Genomic DNA, 18,224 nt, shown 5'->3' on the forward strand with positions numbered 1-18,224 from the left:
GGGCGACCTTATCTGACACCAGGGGCACTCCCGTCGTCGGGTCAAGTACTCCTCCTCCTCTTCCTCCTCCTCCTCCTCCTCCTGCCTTAGGAAGCACCTTCCCCCGTGAACCCGGAAAACGAGGAGATGAATCTCCTTTCTACGGCAGTCTTGGTCAAGATGTCTTACACAGATAACAACACTTCTTCTCCAGTGGTCACTATCTTGCACCTGTACCCCAGTGCGCTCAAAAGTCCGCGATGAAAGAAGTGGAACTTTGTCAAGGGCATTTAGGTCTGGTCTCAAAGGGACACGGGCAGTGTTATTGAAAAAAACCCTGAAATGTTGTCAATAAATACCTTCAAGGAATACTTTCACCAAAAAGATTATTCATCGACAATATTGAAGTAACTTGATCACTAGTGACCATGTTAGGTTGGTAACAAATACTAGAAAGACACCTAGAAATTTTCATAATTCATATCAAGATGACGCTGGGGTCGGTGGAGATTATCATTGTCATTGATAGAAGCACTGACGTTGTCGTCACTGTTATCAGATAGTGGCCACATAAGGGACAACGCAACGTAGAAGGAATTTGTATTGGCAATTATCATTTGTATTGGTGTTTAATGCTCAGCTATTCCTTACAGCATGAGGGCCTCACATCACCAGCTGAATAAGATTGCTTCAACAAAATGTTGCCATCGTAGCTAAGGAGCGAAAGAGGGACGCGATTGAAATGGAATAGGTGATGGAAAAAAAAAACGCCAAACAGCTTTTGCAGGAATAGTGCCCCGTAATACATCTGTATTCGTAGGGTTCCGTCTGTGTGCGCACACACACACCCTTGGTCCATGGGACCAGTAACGGCTTGTAGTATTAGGGAGAACTTATTCACATGACACAAACTCGGAACCCTGCGCGTTAGAAGATATGACACTAACCACAACACCAACATCACTGTCTAGTTTCTGTATTGTCTCCAAGTCTCATTAAGGACACAGACAGACTGGAAAGGATACTGCAGAAAGGGACAAAATTCGTACCAATCATGAAAAACAAATCATACGAAAACCACATTTTTAAAATTATTCTCTCCTCCCCCTCGCTCTCTAAAAACAAAAAAAAACAAAAACAAAAAAACACGAGATACTCAGATACAAGCTTTTAAGATTTTAAAGGGAATCGATACCATCAAAACTGAAAAAAAGTTCATACCGAATACTAGCCAGGCAAGAAATGATAATACCAAATTGTGAGGACGTAGATTTAACATGGAAATAGGTGAAAACAAATTTGGAGTGAGCTGTGAGCCGAGCCGATATAACGTGATATAGTTTGAAGTTTCAGAATTCATTTGGATGAACACCCAAGGGAAATTAATGTCAGCATGCTTCATCAGTATCATATCATTGTAACAAATATATATGGAAGTAGTCCATACTGACAGGTATAAGGTAGGGGTAGAAAGAAAGGACACAGGAGAAAGATTGATAAGTTTTTATATATTTTTTGTAATCGTACACATGCATGCATTTGGAACCTTATATCTACTGGATGTAAGTGTCTACTTTCGCATACCCACGTATATACATACATTTATGAATAGTTTGTACATTTATAAGCGCTTTTCAAACGTGTTTCCTTGTCTCTGTATACATCAAATTTTGTTTCACATTCAGATTTAGTGATCACAGGGTCGAAAGAAGGAAAATGGCGACCCGTTCAACATACTTGCCGACCATTCTATGTGGTATTTTGATCCATATCTGCGCACTTTGGCTCTTCCCATTGGATTCCGTAACTCCAGCATGGGAAATATTTTCTAACTCGACTGTTGACATTCTAAATTTACTGAAGAAATTTGCTCCATCGACGTTGAGAAGAACCCTGGTGAGCGCGCTGGTGACGTCATGTCTGGCGTTGTTGGCCTACCTCTGGAAGAATCCGTCTTCTCTGCCCCCCGGGCCGAGGGGGCTGCCTGTGGTGAGTACAAAAGGTCCCACCTGCTTACACTTAGTCACAGTGGTATGACATAGGCACTATTTTTGCTAACGATTCTATTGTATTCAACTGAATAAAGATGCAGATTAAGCATATACAGGATAAACAAATTGCATCATTATGATGTTCCCTCTGACATTAATTCAATTCGCTTCTGCAATATACACATTTTGTATTTACATTTCCCCCAGAGAGTACATCTCTTCTGACCAGTCTCATTTTCTCTTTCAACCAGTTAATGGGACCTTTCGCAGTGAGCAAATTGATACCAGACACCGCCAGATTTTGTAATTCTTGCCGGAAAATAAATACTTTTTTGGGCAAGTTTTATAAGCTTACTGAGGTGTATCGTTGTACATTATTGTGTCTGAAATTTAAGTCAATTAATTTCATGATTGCAAACGGCATATAGCATTGTTTGAGCCTCTATTTATAATCACAGATGATATTCGTAAAACAGCCTATAATTGTATCAAACCAAGCAATTTGTCATTTTCTACCGACTTCAATGGACGTATACTGATATATACTTTCATTTGAATGCACAAAGCAATGGGCAAACCCATGTAATGTATCGAAAATATAATTTTGCATCGAAGACTTAATTTTTTCGGTACGATAAACTTTGTCTTACTCTTATTTTTTTTTAAACTGACGTGCAGTCTGCTACGACACACGTAAAATTAGTCATATTTGTTTGAAAATAGCTCCCAGCAGATCTAAGAGGCTATTCTTTACAAAAAATGTCGTTAACTTCGTACGTCCGCCACCACTGTTTTTATTTTTTATCTCACTGATTATCTTCATATACAGGATGTAACAGTGATATCCATTATTTTTCAACACTCTTAGATAAAATGCACAAACCGAAATCAATATGCTCTTATTTTTACTGCTCATACTTACTTCAGTAAAAATAATTACCTATTTTTAGTTTTACCTTATAGTTAAATTAACAAAGCCTTATCACACATCAGTAAGTAAAAATTATAACATTATGAGTCATGTTTAGCAATTTATGGCGTATCTTTTTTTAAATATCGGTTTCCAAATTAGCTAAGTCACCCCTTTGGCTCGTGAAATCCGAGACAATTGAAAATTCTAGCGCTAATAGGAATCTACGAGCCTGACTGCGAAAGGTCCCGTTGTCTTCATTAACCCTTCATTGTTATATTATATGCACATCTTGCAGTCTCCTCCATTCTTATGATCTTAGATAAAACAAAATCAAATAAATAGGTAGGTAGATGGATAAGTAAATATATATACAATCAAATAAACGAATGAATAAAAATAACAGGCAATACATCACTACGTAGTTGTGGTTAACTACCGGACCTTCGCTCACGCACTTAGATGAATGACATGACTGATTGGTTGATTGAATTGTTGTGAATAATTATTTCGTTTTCTTTAAAAGGTTGGATACTTACCGTGGCTGGATCCAAAGGCGCCTTATCTCACGCTAAGCGCCTTGACCAAGAAATATGGCAATGTATTCTCCGTGCAACTTGGCAACGTTCCCACTGTTGTCATTGCAGACGCCAACGTAAGTTTGATGCCCTTTTTTTCTTGCCTTTCTTTTTTCCATATTCAAACACCTTGCCACACATGCTCTGTTCTCATCTTGTTTCCTTATTTATTTATTTATTTATTTATTTATATATTTATTTATTTCTTATTTATTCATTTTTGTCTCCCTATTCAAACCCTTGTCACACGTAGGCTACCAAAACCATGAGATGAACTTTCTTCACTGTTTCTGTTGTTATCTAACATCGTTGAAGTTCTCTAAATTTCTTAAATATTGTTAGAATTTTTATTTTTATTTATGATATGCATATGTCAAGGTTTCGAGTTCTTATGTGACCGTGGGCAAGAGATGATAATAACGGTTATAAATGATAACAATAGTATTAATAATAACAATAACGGTAATAAATGATAAGGACGATAAGGACGATAATGACGATAACAACGATAACAACAACAACAATAACTAACAATGATGATAATGAATAATAATAATAATAGTAATAATAATAGTAGTAATAATAGTAATAATAGTAATAGTAGTAATAGTAGTAGTAATAGTAATAATAATAGTAATAATAATAGTAATAATAATAGTAATAATAATAGTAATAATAATAGTAATAATAATAGTAATAATAATAGTAATAATAATAGTAATAATAATACATACATACATATACCAAGGCTTTTTCCCCTTACAAGGGGGGTAGCCAAAAAGAAAAAGGCATAAAATCATTCCCACCCATTCCATCCCTGAATACACTCCACACCCCTCCACCCTCCCTCTTATCTTAGCACCTCCTGAATGACGGGTCATCCCTGCACCTTGTCCACTGCCCTGGGTCAGAAGCAGTGTCGCAAGTCTGCACATCCACAGCTAGGCCGCTGTAATAGTAGTTGTAGTAGTAGTAGTAGTAGTAGTTGTAATTGTAGTAGTTGTAGTAGTTGTAGTAGTAGTTGTTGTAGTAGTAGTAGTTGTTGTAGTAGTAGTAGTAGTTGTTGTAGTAGTTGTTGTAGTAGTTGTTGTAGTAGTTGTTGTAGTAGTTGTTGTAGTAGTTGTTGTAGTAGTTGTTGTAGTAGTTATTATTATTATTAATTATTATTATCATTATTATTATTAATTATTATTATCATTAATATTATTAATTATCATTATTATTATTAATTATTATAATTATTATTATTATTATTATTATTATTAATTATTATTATTATTACTATTAATTATTATTATTATTATCATTAATTATTATTTTTATTATTAATTATTATTAATTATTATTATTAATTATTATCATCATCATCATCATCATTATTATTATTATTATTCATATTTTTATTATTATTATTGTTGTTATTATTATTATTATTATTATTATTATTAATTATTATTATTATCATTAATTAATATTATTATTATTAATTATTATTATTATTAATTATTATTATTATTAATTATTATTATTATTATTATTAATTATTATTATTATTAATTATTATTATTATTATTATTATTATTATTATTATTATTATTATTATTATTATTATTATTATTATTATTATTATTATTATTATTATTATTATTATTATTATTATTATTATTATTATTATTATTATTATTATTATTATTATTATTATTATTATTATTATTATTATTTAATAATAATAATAATAATAATAATAATAATAATAATAATAATAATAATAATAATAATAATAATAATAAAATAATAATAATAATAATAATAATAATAATAATGATAATAATTATTAGATAAATAGATAAATAAGTAAATGAAAAATATTGTTTGACTTTGCGCATCCTGTGGACACAAAAATATGATTTGGCGCAAAATTTGGCGATATCTGTCTTCAACTTCACCATATATCTGGGGAATCGATATGGCTCATATGCTGGAGCGACGAGCGTAATAGTTCCGACCTCCTCCTATTAGTATTTCGTCGCTTATAACCAGCGTTTCTTTCTTTGGGAAGAATATGGCTCTAAAGAGATGAAGTCATTCAATTTGTAAATGAGAGATTTAAGTTGGGTAACTGAAAAGAGGGATGGTGGAATTCAAAAGGGCATCAGTATTGTTTGAGAAGCGATAACAATAGTAACTAAAGAGGAAGGTAGGGGACTCTGGTCCGTTGAGGCTGTCACAGCAGTGGGATAGTGGAGAATATTCTCTTTGAGAAGGAACGAACCCAATCCCAAGAAAAAATAATAAATGCATAGACAAATGATTAACTTAACAAATAAATACATAAACACATTAGTAAGCAAACAAATAGATACTTAAACAAGTGAATAAAAGTAGAAAAACCGGTAAAAAAAAAATTAAGTAGAGACATGAATAGGTTGCTAAATGAATAATACAAACTGAATTAATATTTTTGTCCATAGGCCCCGGTCATACATTCAAGATTCACGTCAAGCGTTGTGAATTTGAAAACCTTCAAGACGACTTCGGCCTACAGTATTCTAGACTTCCCTAAGTCTGCAATTCAACAATGTGTCTTATATTTGTACAGGCTTAATTTCTCTTAATTCGTCATTCAGCTTCTCATTATATGACTCGAAGGGGATTCGACATTTGGAGATTCGAAAAATAAAAGATTGTAACCGAAGTCGTTTATACTCAAACGAACTCACTTAAGTCGCCTAGGTGTGGCAGGGAGGGACAACATCGATCCGCCGAAAAGGTGGAGGCAATAAAAGTGGTAAAAGATAAATACGATGTTAACAGAAAGGAAAGGCAGTACAATTTAAAAATAATCAGCATACCTCTTTGAGCAAAGATTAGTCTCTAATCTGAAAAAAAAAAAAAAAAACGTGGCAGGTCGTGGTGGTTTCAATGAAGTCCATGAAATATTGACAGCATGAATTTCATGCAACCATAACATGGGGAATTCCAATGGAATAAAAAGTAATCAGGCAAATATAGAGAAATACGAAACAGAGAGATACAAAATAAACCAAAATTGAATTAGTAAAATACAAAATAGAAATCAGATAAAGAAATAAACCAATAGACTAGTAAATAGAAATAGTTTAACAAACTATATAAATAAACAGATAGATAGAGAAATAAACAAACAAATAGGTAAATAGTAAATGAATAAACACATTAGTTAATAAAAGGGGGGATTGAATATCAAATACATTAATTATTCAAATTTATTTTTTCATCAGATCATGCGCAACACGTTTAGTCTGGAGTCGACCACTGGTCGAGCACCGCTGTTCTTGACCCATGGCATCATGAAGAGTCAAGGTAAGTATCAATCAGTACTTTTCGAAAATCACTGTTTCCTGATTGGTGGAGATAATTTCAACCCAAATATGATATTTCTATCCTATTTTTTTTATACATTGATATGCAAATAAAGAGTTACAGCAACTTAGATGCATTAGCAGCCTCCTTATCAGGCTTATGATTAGAAGTGGGCGGAGTTTCAATATAAAAAGAAAACGAAGTGTTTCTACTCTCATGAGGCATAACAGCTACTATCATGGGGGCAAAGGAGAAGGTTATCTGAAATGCAGGTTTGATCAAACTCTACAGCGGTGACTGCACTGTCTATTTCATAGTTTGTTCCTTCAGTTTCTCTGATAAAACAACGATTATCTTTGGATAGTTGCAGGGGAAGAACTCTAAATTCCGTTTTTTGGTTCTCGAGACGTCTGCATGAGACCATATTCAGAAGAATGAATTATGGTGTGCGTCTGTGTGTGTGGGGGCTTCCTTTTATGTGAGGGAATGTACAGCAGGCCGCTACTTTTGCGTACGCATCTTCCACATGAAATAAGTCGCTCTGCCTCAACCATGACTACCAACAGAACTCGTTCTCCTGAAGATGGTCACATGCAAACCGAAAGGCGTTTCGAGAACAAGAGATAGTATTTGGAGTTCTTCTCCTGCAAATGTTCGGAGATAATCGTCGTCTTACTTGGAGAATTAAAAAAAAAAAATACAACAATAAGACTGCAGTCATCACACACACACACACACACACACACACACACACACACACACACACACACACACACACACACACACACACACACACACACACACACACACACATATTATTATTATATATATATATATATACATATACATATATATGTATGTACCGTATGTATGTATGTATGTATGTATCACAACTAATACCACATTCGAAAAAAAAGAAAGAGCTGAATAAGCGAGTCGATATATTTCGACTGCTAACTGCAACCCTCTTTAGTAGTGCAAAGTGGTAGGGGGGTGCTATCTTTAAATAGCAACCTCTTACAAAAGAAAAGGAACTAGGGAAGGAGTAAACACCACTACCCTCACTGAGGAGGACGTGAGGTCGGGTCAGGAGGAGGGAGAGGATACATATTAACAATTTGTTTTGTCATAAACAACCCTGAAATTATATCTGGTAGTCTCCTCCTACCCCTGACCCAACCTTTCCTCGATCACACACCTTTGGAAATAGCAAAGAATTATTCGTGTTGCACTCGATGAATAAAAGATGTAGCACATTATTGCACAAATGACTTATATAACTCATTATTGGTAAAGGGATGTAAATTAGACACAACATATTGTAATTAATGGTAGGAGTAGAGTTCAAAAGACAAGTAGTCTGTGCGGTCAGGTCTGGGTGTTATGTGACGTATCAAAGGTTCATGTTTGTCGTGAAGCTTGACTAGATGTCTGTAGTGCAATGTGTGTTTATGTTGGTTGAGAGATTTGATTGCTGTAGTGCGGTGAAGTGGTTCAGAGCCTCTGAAATCGCTTCATTTCGAGTTTATGGCGGGAAAGAAAGAATCATCTCGAACTTTCTGATACGGATTATTACTGGCTCGAGCTAGGTACAATCAACATTTTTGTGGCTAGTTTTGTGGTTACAAAGTTCTTAAAATTTCCTAGAGAAACCTCAGACTTCGCTCTGTGAATGCAAAAGTGTGAAATCCAGGACGGGCTATTGTCCAACAAGTTTCCCGGCACAATGGCATAATTCTTCACTGGGATGCTTGCGTTATTCCAAGAAGTTTCCGTGATTGTTCTATTGTTTTTTGCTGTAGTCGACTTAAACTGCTTTGTACTTCAACGCATTGTTCTTTATGCGCCACTTCTACTCCCGTGTGTGTGCCCCGTCAAATGTTTTGCATTACATGTAAAGCTCCATTCAGTGTTTTTGTGTCTACATACGTGGTTAGTGTCATCCGCATACGAAAGAGGAAAGGCCTGGTTGCATAGATATGTCGGTTCTGGATGGCCACTTATGTATAGGTAACATCGAGTTGGGACATGTGTCTTGAGGCACTCCAGTCTAAAGTACAAAAAGTTGGAACAGGCAACTTAGCCACTTTATTCTTATTGTCATCCGCATACGAGAGAGGAAAGGCCTGGTTGCATAGATATGTCGGTTCCAGAAGGCCAATTATGTATAGGTTACATCGAGTTGGGACATGTGCCTTGAGGCACTCTAGTCTAAAGTAGAAAAGGTCGGAGCGGACAACTTCGCCACTTTATTCTTATTGTCCTGTCATCCTGTAACGCCACTGATACTGTTTGCGTCATCCAAGAGGCTGACGCCGTCAGAGGGCGATGACCCTCTTACGAATAGAACTGAAGCTTGTCGTCAGTATGAGGGTAATGGGTAAATAACTCCCAATAGAGAACCAAAAGGAGCGCCGGTATAAGCATGAACCTCCGTGTGGTGTCTCGTGATTCAAATACGAGGTACATGCACCCGAACTGGACAATGTGACTGTGTAATTATAAAGGATGTGGTTGTGCAAGCTCACTTGAGAATGATGCATTCTTGTTTCAGGTGTTACAAGTAGGTGTACTTGAAAATGACTAACCTAGTAGCAGACTCGGTTGTGTTTGTTTGATCTCTTCTTCAATCACAACTATGAGAACAGATAGATATTATGCACACACGGAGGATATACCGAAACCCCGTGAAAATAGTTGTCTACGTGTATTTCATCTTTTTAGTTGAAGAACACCTCTGAGAGCAATTGTTAAGTATTTCGTAATGTAGGTGAATACCCTGAGAAAACAAGTTGCTTACCTGAATGCTGTGGGTACAGTTATCCAGAGAGCAACGTCCTCACTTGGAGAGGCGAGAAGAGAGCAGAGAGCAAAGACGTCTCGTTGCGATGAAGGCTACCCAGCAACAAACGGCCCACCAAAGCTCCCGGCCCAAGACAGATCCGACTATCATCGCTTCTGGATACGCATGACGCGAATCGCTACTTTCGCGTACACAAGAAGCGAGTTGCTGCTTCACGGAACTCACAGAGCGCGCATGTTTTATATACACCAGTGCAGACTCAGTGTAATATCAATCCATCACTGAATATGACCCTGATTCCTCGCAAGGCGTCACGAAAATCTAACAGATTAAGATATCTTTCGACTCGATCAGCAGCATGCCTTCCCCAGAAGGTGTTAAGAAAGGCAATATACTTCAGATTTTTGGTCCACTGCAGGACCGACATAGCCTCTGTACCTCACCAAAGTGGCTTAATCGGGCTTGGTAAGGTTGTATGCATGGTGAGAAGTGCATGGCTGTGGCTGTGAATGAAGTCTGGGATCGACTACGCTGATTAGGTGCTAGCATACCATATGCAACACTGGTATACCGCACCTCTGATGTCCACCGGAAAGTCATGAAAGTGTTTTGCACTTACGGAAGATCAAACCCGGGCCTTCCGTGTTCCGAGGCAGGAACGTTACCCTCTGCTCCACGAGGGGTCCTCGCCAATTTAAGAAAGGCAGTACAAGCTTAATAATGCAACTGTCGCTGTTGACTTCCTTAGATGGTGTATTCAACATGGCCTCATTCCAATAGATGCATACATGTATACATACACACACAAACCCACATCCACACCCACACCCACACCCACACAATACACACACACACACACACACACACACACACACACACACACACACACACACACACACACACACACACACACACACACACACACACACACACATATATGTATATATATATATTATATATGTATATATATTATATATATATGTATATATATATGTATATATGTATATATATATAAACACATTTGAATCTAGTACTCTTTAAAGTAATTGAATATTTCAGGCAGATGCTCAGTTGCCTCATTTATTCGGCAAATTGTATAACTATTTCAGATGATTTACAAGGAGACTGGATACCTGGTCTATATTTCTTTGGTAGACTGACAGGCGCCAATGTTTGTGCGATCAAAACTCCTTGGTGGTTGCTTGCTTCATGTTACTGACGATTCGTAAACATTACAACATTTCTAGGTATTCGTATATTCACCAAAAACCTTCCTATGAAGCAAGAAGTCAATCTCTATTTGATTTGAAACGTTGTCATCTACTTCAGTCCTGTGCAGTGGTATGACGTCATCAGACTAAGTTATGACGTCATCGCCATGAGTCAACCCAAGAGAATACCAGGGGGGCTTCCCCGTCCAGAGACAAGCGTCTTTGAATGTAAACAAAGGGGAGAACAGCTGATTCGTGATGACGTCACAAATGTGATTGTTTTCATCATGTTCCTGGTGACTTTGGTGATTATGTTACAGTTCCCATCCCATTAGCTCATCAGGATAAGTGTTAACCATGTCGATGGCGTCGTCATCATCCGTAAGGAAGACACGGATCGAGCAAGTGTAAAGAAAGTGATAATCAGATGAGTTAAGACCCTAAAACAATTGAACAACTTAAGAAAACTAAAGACATTTATGAAATCCTGTTATCCAATGATCAAATAAAGAAAACGAGGCGGAAAGAAGTAAGAATAAAGGAACAAATCCCGACACATTGATCCTAGATGGAGGACGGGGAATTAACACCAACGATAAGACAAATGGTACAGTTGAGGGGGTCGTATTTTTCGACACCTTGCTCCCGTACATAGATGTCACAGTGGCCTGAAACATATGTCAACAAAAGGATGCCATCCAGAAGGAATCTGGGTACTAAATGAAGACAAACATTGGTAACGAAATGCTTGGCTGTTAATTACATATATATTGCTGGCCACAGCAAGTGTACAGTAAGCCAGCAAGTGCCAAAGAACTTACTCTCGTAACTGTACAAACATGCAGTGCAAGAGTCAACTTAGTTCGAAAATCAGACTTATTCTAAAAGTAACCTCACTGAGAATGGAAAACAAGACAAAAAAAAAAAAAATAGAGTAACCGGTGAAATATTTTAATAGAAATAAATAAATAAACAAACAAATAAACTGATAGACAAGTAGAAAAATAATTGATAAATAAGTTATCTAAAAACTGAATATATTAGTGTCTTTAGCAAAATTCAACTCTTGGATTGGATTGCGTGTATACGATCACATTCAGATGAAGGCCTACGTTTCATCAGATGAGAAGAAAGAAGAAAGGAAAAAGAAAGTAAAAGAATAGATTGATCGAAAGAAAATAATAGAATAGATTGACCGAAAGTAAGTAAAAGAGTGACAGAAAACAAGGACGGACAGACATACAGACAGACAAACAGACAGAAAGACAGATACAGACGGGCAGACAAAATAAAAGAAGAGGAAGAAGAAGAGGAAGAAGAGGAAGAGGAAGAAGAAGAGGAAAAAGAAGAAAAGGAAGAAGAAGAGGAAGAAGAGGAAGAAGAAGAAGAAGAAGAGGAAGAAGAAGAAGGAGAAGGAGAAGAAGAAGAAGAAGAAGAAGAAGAAGAAGAGGAAGAAGAAGAAGGAGAAGGAGAAGAAGAAGAAGAAGAAGAAGAAGAAGAAGAAGAAGAAGAAGAAGAAGAAGAAGAAGAAGAAGAAGAAGAAGAAGAAGAAGAAGAAGAAAAAAAAAACAAAAACCAAAAACAATGAAGATCTTTATTCAGATCTTTAAGCAGAGGGTGCCTTTAGGACACTTGCATTCAGTCTGGGTTTCTCCGAACGGCGCGCCACAAAGAATTCTAGGACGATCAAGATAGTTCCGGATAGATCTGGACTCCGTCATCAGGACAGGTTCCTGTGCCAACACCCACTCGTATCCTTACGTAGACGTCAAACGAAGACATCCCAGAACCTCCCTGCTACATGCATACCGCACCTTTATTCTAAAGTCTTTTGAGTATTTATCCAGATATGCCGGGGCATGGCTTTATGAAGACGGGCCACGATATCGGTTCTCGTAGCGTTTCCCTCCCCGACGTTATCCACCGAGGCAGGGGACTCCTGTTTCACGGTGCAGTGCGACGAGATGCAATGAAGTAGCTCACGTTAGGTTTAGAGGGTGGTGGTAAGGATCGTACGGTAGGATGCGCTGAGTAGCTGTGGCATAAGCCGTCACCTTTGCCCTATGCGCTTGGATGTTGGGGCAGGTAACAGTCACTGTTGGAAGTCGAAGGGGAGTGCGGGATTCGAACCCACGATTAGGTTAACTTTCTAAGACTTTGTTGAGCTTTTTTGTGTCCTTTGCTACTTAGTTCTTTTTCTTTTATTACAATGTCTATCGGGGGATTTACACACCCATTGTGGCATCACATAGTGTACTGTATGCCTGTCTTCTATTTAGTGCAAAATACTATTTATATGTTTTATGAACACTCTTAGTTTCCATGCACTGATGGCAAAAACGAACCCTTTGAATATGTAAATTTAGAAACATGAGATTGATTATGTTAGTCTCGGTTAATCTAGATTAGGTTAGGTTAGGCTAAGAAAGGTCAGATCAGGTCAGGTTAGGTTTGGTTAGGTTAGTCTAAATCAGGTTTGGTTAGGTTAGTTTAAATCAGGTTTGGTTAGGTTAGTTTAAATCAGGTTTGGTTAAGATAGTTTAAATCAGGTTGGGTTAGGATAGTTTAGATCAGGTTAGGTTAGGTTAGTTTAAATCAGGTTACTTGTGTTAAGTTAGGTTTCTTTTTGTCATGTTAGTTTTGATTAGGTTAGGGAATAGATCTGGTTACTTTTGGTAGGTAAGGTTTAATTAATGTTGCTTTTGTTAGATTAAGTTAGGTTGGGTTACTTTTGTTAGGTTAAGTTAGGTTAGGTTCCTTTTGTTGCGTTAGATTCTGTTTACCTTGTCTTCATTTATTAACTTTTTTCAACCCATTTTTTTCTTCATCTTTCTCACCATGCACCAGTTGTCAGTTGTGATGCCTCACGGGACCTCTCCACCAGGTACGAGTACGGTCTAGGTAAAGTTTCTCTTCTTCCATACTCTGTTGTTGACCCTCTCGATTTTTTTTAACCCATATTATCTGTTTTCTTCATAGCCTGTCTCATTATCAGGGGGGCGGGGGGGGGAGGCAAGACCGTTGTAACATTACGAGAACGTTACTAGTGCTTTAGTGCCGAGGAACTGAATAAAGCTCGAGTGAGTTTCATGGGGGATGGGGGATGAGGTAGTATGTGCAAGTAAAATTTGACGCAGCCCAAAGGGGATTTCTCTCCGTCTTCTCCTTTTATGCATGGGGGGGACGGAGAGGGGGGGTCGCCGATTTAATGAAGCGGCCTTGCTGTGGATGTGCTGTGTCTTGCGACACTGTTTCTGACCCAGGGCAGTGGACAAGGTGCAAGGATGACCCGTCATCCAGGAGGTGCTAAGATAAGAGGGAGGGTGGAGGGGGTGTGGAGTGTATTTAGGGATGGAATGGGTGGGAATGATTTTATGCCCTTTCCTTTTTGGCTACCTCCCTTGTAAGGGGAAAAAAGCCTTGGTATATGTATGTATGTATGAGTTTCATGGGTTTATTCTGGTTAGTGCGAGTGTCGACCTAGGCTGGGTCGTGCGGCCCGACCGCAAAGTTTGACCGCGAGGCCTTGGGTCGCTGGTTACAAGTGCTGAAGAGAACTGCATGTGGAGACCACAACCTGAGCTCCTTATATACACTGCCTGCGTACGCTAAAGTAGCAAACGACCCAGCCTCACCGAAACATGGCTCGGCAGGGCCTATGTTGTGCTTCCATGAGGATACAAATGTTTGTAGTACAGACGTAATATGGACTTAATCCACACAATAGTAATATAAGGCCGAAGGCCAACTATATCTACACATGTAAATTCCTTGTCCATCCCATTTCTGCATCGACGATACTACAAGCCAAAATATCGCGTAGAAGCACATGTGGGGGACAGTTCACCACACCGTCTTGGTCATGATATAGTTATCCTTCATCTCCACAGCAAACGAAACCCCAAAACACTCAAATAAACTTAAGAAAATTAGATGGAAAAAAAATAAATGATAAGAAACGAAAATATAGGAATTATGTACCATAGATTTTCCTTTTGATGAACAAGACTGTCTTGCATTAACGAGAAAAAATATTTGTGAAATGTTACTAAGTTATATATGGGTTATTTGAAACAGCCGTCATGTATTTATTCTTAAATTTCTTCCTAAGCTGAATTAAATTATCTGATGACATTTAGAATACAGTTTCTAATGAGAAAGGTTAGAAAAACGATGGTACTTTATCATGTAAGACCAAGTAAAAAAAGTCGTCATTTTAAAGATAGAGTTTTAGAAGACTTCAGGAAAATAATGAAAATTGTACACCATATAGACCAGACTAGCAATTTCTCAGGTTAGACAGCTTCAATGAATTAATATTAACTACTCAGTAGACACAAAAATAGACAAATGAATAAATAAAGTACTGAATAAATGAATAGAATACAAAAGAAAAATATATAAGAAGTAAACTGCATTAATTGTGAAAGTGACTCATTTTCAGTTGCTGAAACAATACGGATTTTTTTTAATAGAATTTTTTTAACTTAAACTTGTGAGTATAATATGTTTAAGAAATATTCTCACACTGACAAAAGTATGTATCAGATTTACACACAAAAGAAAATTAATCCAAGAAAGTCTGAACCCACATTGAGCCTTATCGACCTTTTCGAACTTGTCTAGAATTATTGGAACAACATTTTATGGACAATTATTTAGAGAGAAAATTATATTATATAAAAAAGTGAGTATGTAGAGAAAAACCTTTAAATGAAAACAGTACCATACTAAAGCATTAATTATCTAGTAGAATAATAAACAACGGAAAGTGGAGAGTAGTGATCATATTGGAATTGAGCCCAGCAGTTGATACTGTGAAGTTCATAGAATTTTTATATAAATTTGAAATCTAAAGGTATTAATGAAGATGCAATAAAATTATATGCAATTTATAATAGGCAAGTTACTGTAGCTAAAAAAATGAATGAGTGAATGAATGAATGAATGAATGAATGAATGAATTAATGGATGAATGAATGTTTGAATAGATTAATATAATTAAGAAAATAGATAAACAAATAGATATATGAATGAGAAAATTAATAAGGAAATGAATATATAAATGAAAAAAATAAATACAATAAATTGAATAAATCATATACTAAATAAAAATATTCTGTTACAATTATTTCTTTTTCTTGAGGCGAGAGGCGTTTGGGGGTAAATCGGTTACACCGCCAACTACGGTGAAGAAGAACTCGAAGAAGAGGAAGAAGAACTCGAAGAAATCGACGAAGAAGTAGAGGAAGAACTCGAAGAACTCGAAGAAGAAGAATAAGAATAAGAAGAAGAAGAAGAACTCGAAGAAGAACTCGAAGAAGAACTCGAAGAACTCGAAGAGGAAGAAGAACTCGAAGAACTCGAAGAAGTAGAACTCGAAGAACTCGAAAAAATCGAAGAACTCGAAGAACTCGAAAAAGAAGAACTCGAAGAACTCGAAAAAGAAGAACTCGAAAAAGAACTCGAAGAACTCGAAAGAGAAGAACTTGAAGAACTCGAAGAACTCGAAGAAGAAGAAGAACTCGAAGAAGAAGAAGAACTCGAAGAAGAACTCGAAGAAGAAGAACTCGAAGAACTCGAAGAAGAAGAACTCGAAGAACTCGAAGAACTCGAAGAACTCGAAGAAGAACTCGAAGAAGAAGAAGAAAAACTCGAAGAAGAACTCGAAGAAGAAGAACTCGAAGAAGAAGAACTCGAAGAAGAACTCGAAGAACTCGAAGAACTCGAAGAACTCGAAGAAGAACTCGAAGAACTCGAAGAACTCGAAGAAGAAGAACTCGAAGAGGAACTCGAAGAAGAAAAACTCGAAGAAGAACTCGAAGAAGAAGAAGAAGAAGAAGAAGAAGAAGAACTCGAAGAAGAAGAAGAAGAAGAACTCGAAGAAAAAGAAAAAGAAGAAGAAGAACTCGAAGAAGAAGAAGAAGAACTAGAAGAAGAACTCGAAGAAGAAGAACTCGAAGAAGAGCTCGAAGAAGAAGAAGAAGAGGAAGAAGAAGAAGAACAACAACAACTCGAAGGACTCGAAGAAGAAGTACTCGAAGAAGAACTCGAAGAAGAACAACAACTCGAAGAAGAACTCGAAGAAGAAGAAGAAGAAGAAGAAGAACTTGAAGAAGAACTCGAAGAACTCGAAGAAGAAGAACTCGAAGAAGAAGAACTTGAAGAAGAAGAACTGAAAGAAGAAGAAGAAGAAGAAGAACTCGAAGAAGAAGAAGAAGAACTCGAAGAAGAAGAACTCGAAGAAGAAGAAGAACTCGAAGAAGAAGAACTCGAAGAGGAAGAAGAAGAACGAATGAAGAAGAAGGAGGCTAGAAAGGAACGGAGAGAGGCCAAAGCAAAAGATTTAACAATTCGCAAAAGTTTTGAAACAAGAAAAGCAAGTAAAATAAAAGTTATTACTTAAATGAAAAAAAGAATTAAAAAAATATAAAAAGGGTGTTTTGAACGGAAATTTAACACCAGCACAAATCGCCTATATAGATGACTTGCGAGAACAGCTAGATGTTGACAAGAAATAAAAAGCAATATTATTTTGATATTTTATTTTCCTAAAAAGGGGCGTAGCCCAGGGCGCGCAGCGCCCGCGCCGAAGGCTCAGCGCCGCAGGCCAAGCCCCCCGGCGTAGCCGGGCTGGCGCAGCCGGTGGGCTTGTTTATAATAAATAGATAATTAAAGTTAAACAAAGATGATGGAAACTAGATAAAGGAGTACCATAAAAGAGCATAAAGGGACCGACAATTCAAAAAATGTATGTATCATCGTTATCACTTGTAACTGGTATTATACCCTTTTGTGCTTAGCTATGCGTTACTTGACCTCTTAGTATTACGGCGAGTCAGGTCGAGGCGTCGAGAAACGCATAGCCGCGCACAAAAAGGACTTGAGGTCACACAGGACGTCTAATTCACTCGTTCAGCACGCTGACCAATCTGAACATTTGCCCCACTGGGATGGGGTGGAGGTCCTACACACGGGATTAAAAAGGGACATGGGAAAGACTGTTGAAGCTGCCTGTATCAACTCTTATGAAAATAACAATGACAGGGAACGTTTCGTATGTTTATCGAAGGCAGCAATTAAATTGATAATAAATGCAATTGGGAAACATATACATGGTACGGGAATAGGAATCCCCAGACAGCCAACGGGGTGACATGTCCGTGTCCCCGTCTTCGAGTGTATAATTGTAAGGTTCGTGCTGTTTGTAGACAGCTTACTGAAGAAGACCGAGTCGGTCGAAACGTATAAGCAATAAAGGAGTTCCAGCCCATCTTCGCTTATTCTTCCTCCACCCACATTCTCATCTGTCTAAACCATTCATCCAATATATATGGATATGTATGTGTATATATATATATATATATATATATATATATATATATATATATATACATATATATATATATA

The 18,224-nt window shown here is 37.1% G+C and overlaps 2 protein-coding genes across 2 annotated transcripts in view; one reads left to right on the forward strand and one right to left on the reverse strand.

The window, feature by feature from the left end:
• LOC143021236 (uncharacterized) overlaps positions 1-18,224 on the reverse strand; it is a 110,253-nt gene that overhangs the window by 49,667 nt on the left and 42,362 nt on the right. The window lies entirely within an intron of this gene.
• Positions 1,279-9,692, forward strand: LOC143019891 (cytochrome P450 2M1-like). The gene is made up of 5 exons (XM_076175868.1): positions 1,279-1,968; positions 3,407-3,535; positions 6,719-6,800; positions 9,355-9,363; positions 9,571-9,692. Exons 1-5 carry the CDS (start codon positions 1,696-1,698, stop codon positions 9,690-9,692), a joined length of 615 nt encoding a protein of 204 aa, XP_076031983.1. The 5' UTR covers positions 1,279-1,695.

This window comes from Oratosquilla oratoria, chromosome 3 (genome assembly GCF_046742065.1).
Source record: "Oratosquilla oratoria isolate Oo_2021 chromosome 3, ASM4674206v1, whole genome shotgun sequence".
NCBI lineage: Eukaryota > Metazoa > Arthropoda > Malacostraca > Stomatopoda > Squillidae > Oratosquilla > Oratosquilla oratoria.

Coding starts and splice junctions, on each gene's coding strand:
- LOC143019891 (XM_076175868.1), top strand. CDS start 1,696: ATGGCGACCCGTTCAACATACTTGCCGACCATTCTATGTGGTATTTTG. Junction 1,969..3,406: donor GGCCGAGGGGGCTGCCTGTG/GTGAGTACAAAA, acceptor TTTCTTTAAAAG/GTTGGATACTTACCGTGGCT. Junction 3,536..6,718: donor TTGTCATTGCAGACGCCAAC/GTAAGTTTGATG, acceptor TTTTTTCATCAG/ATCATGCGCAACACGTTTAG.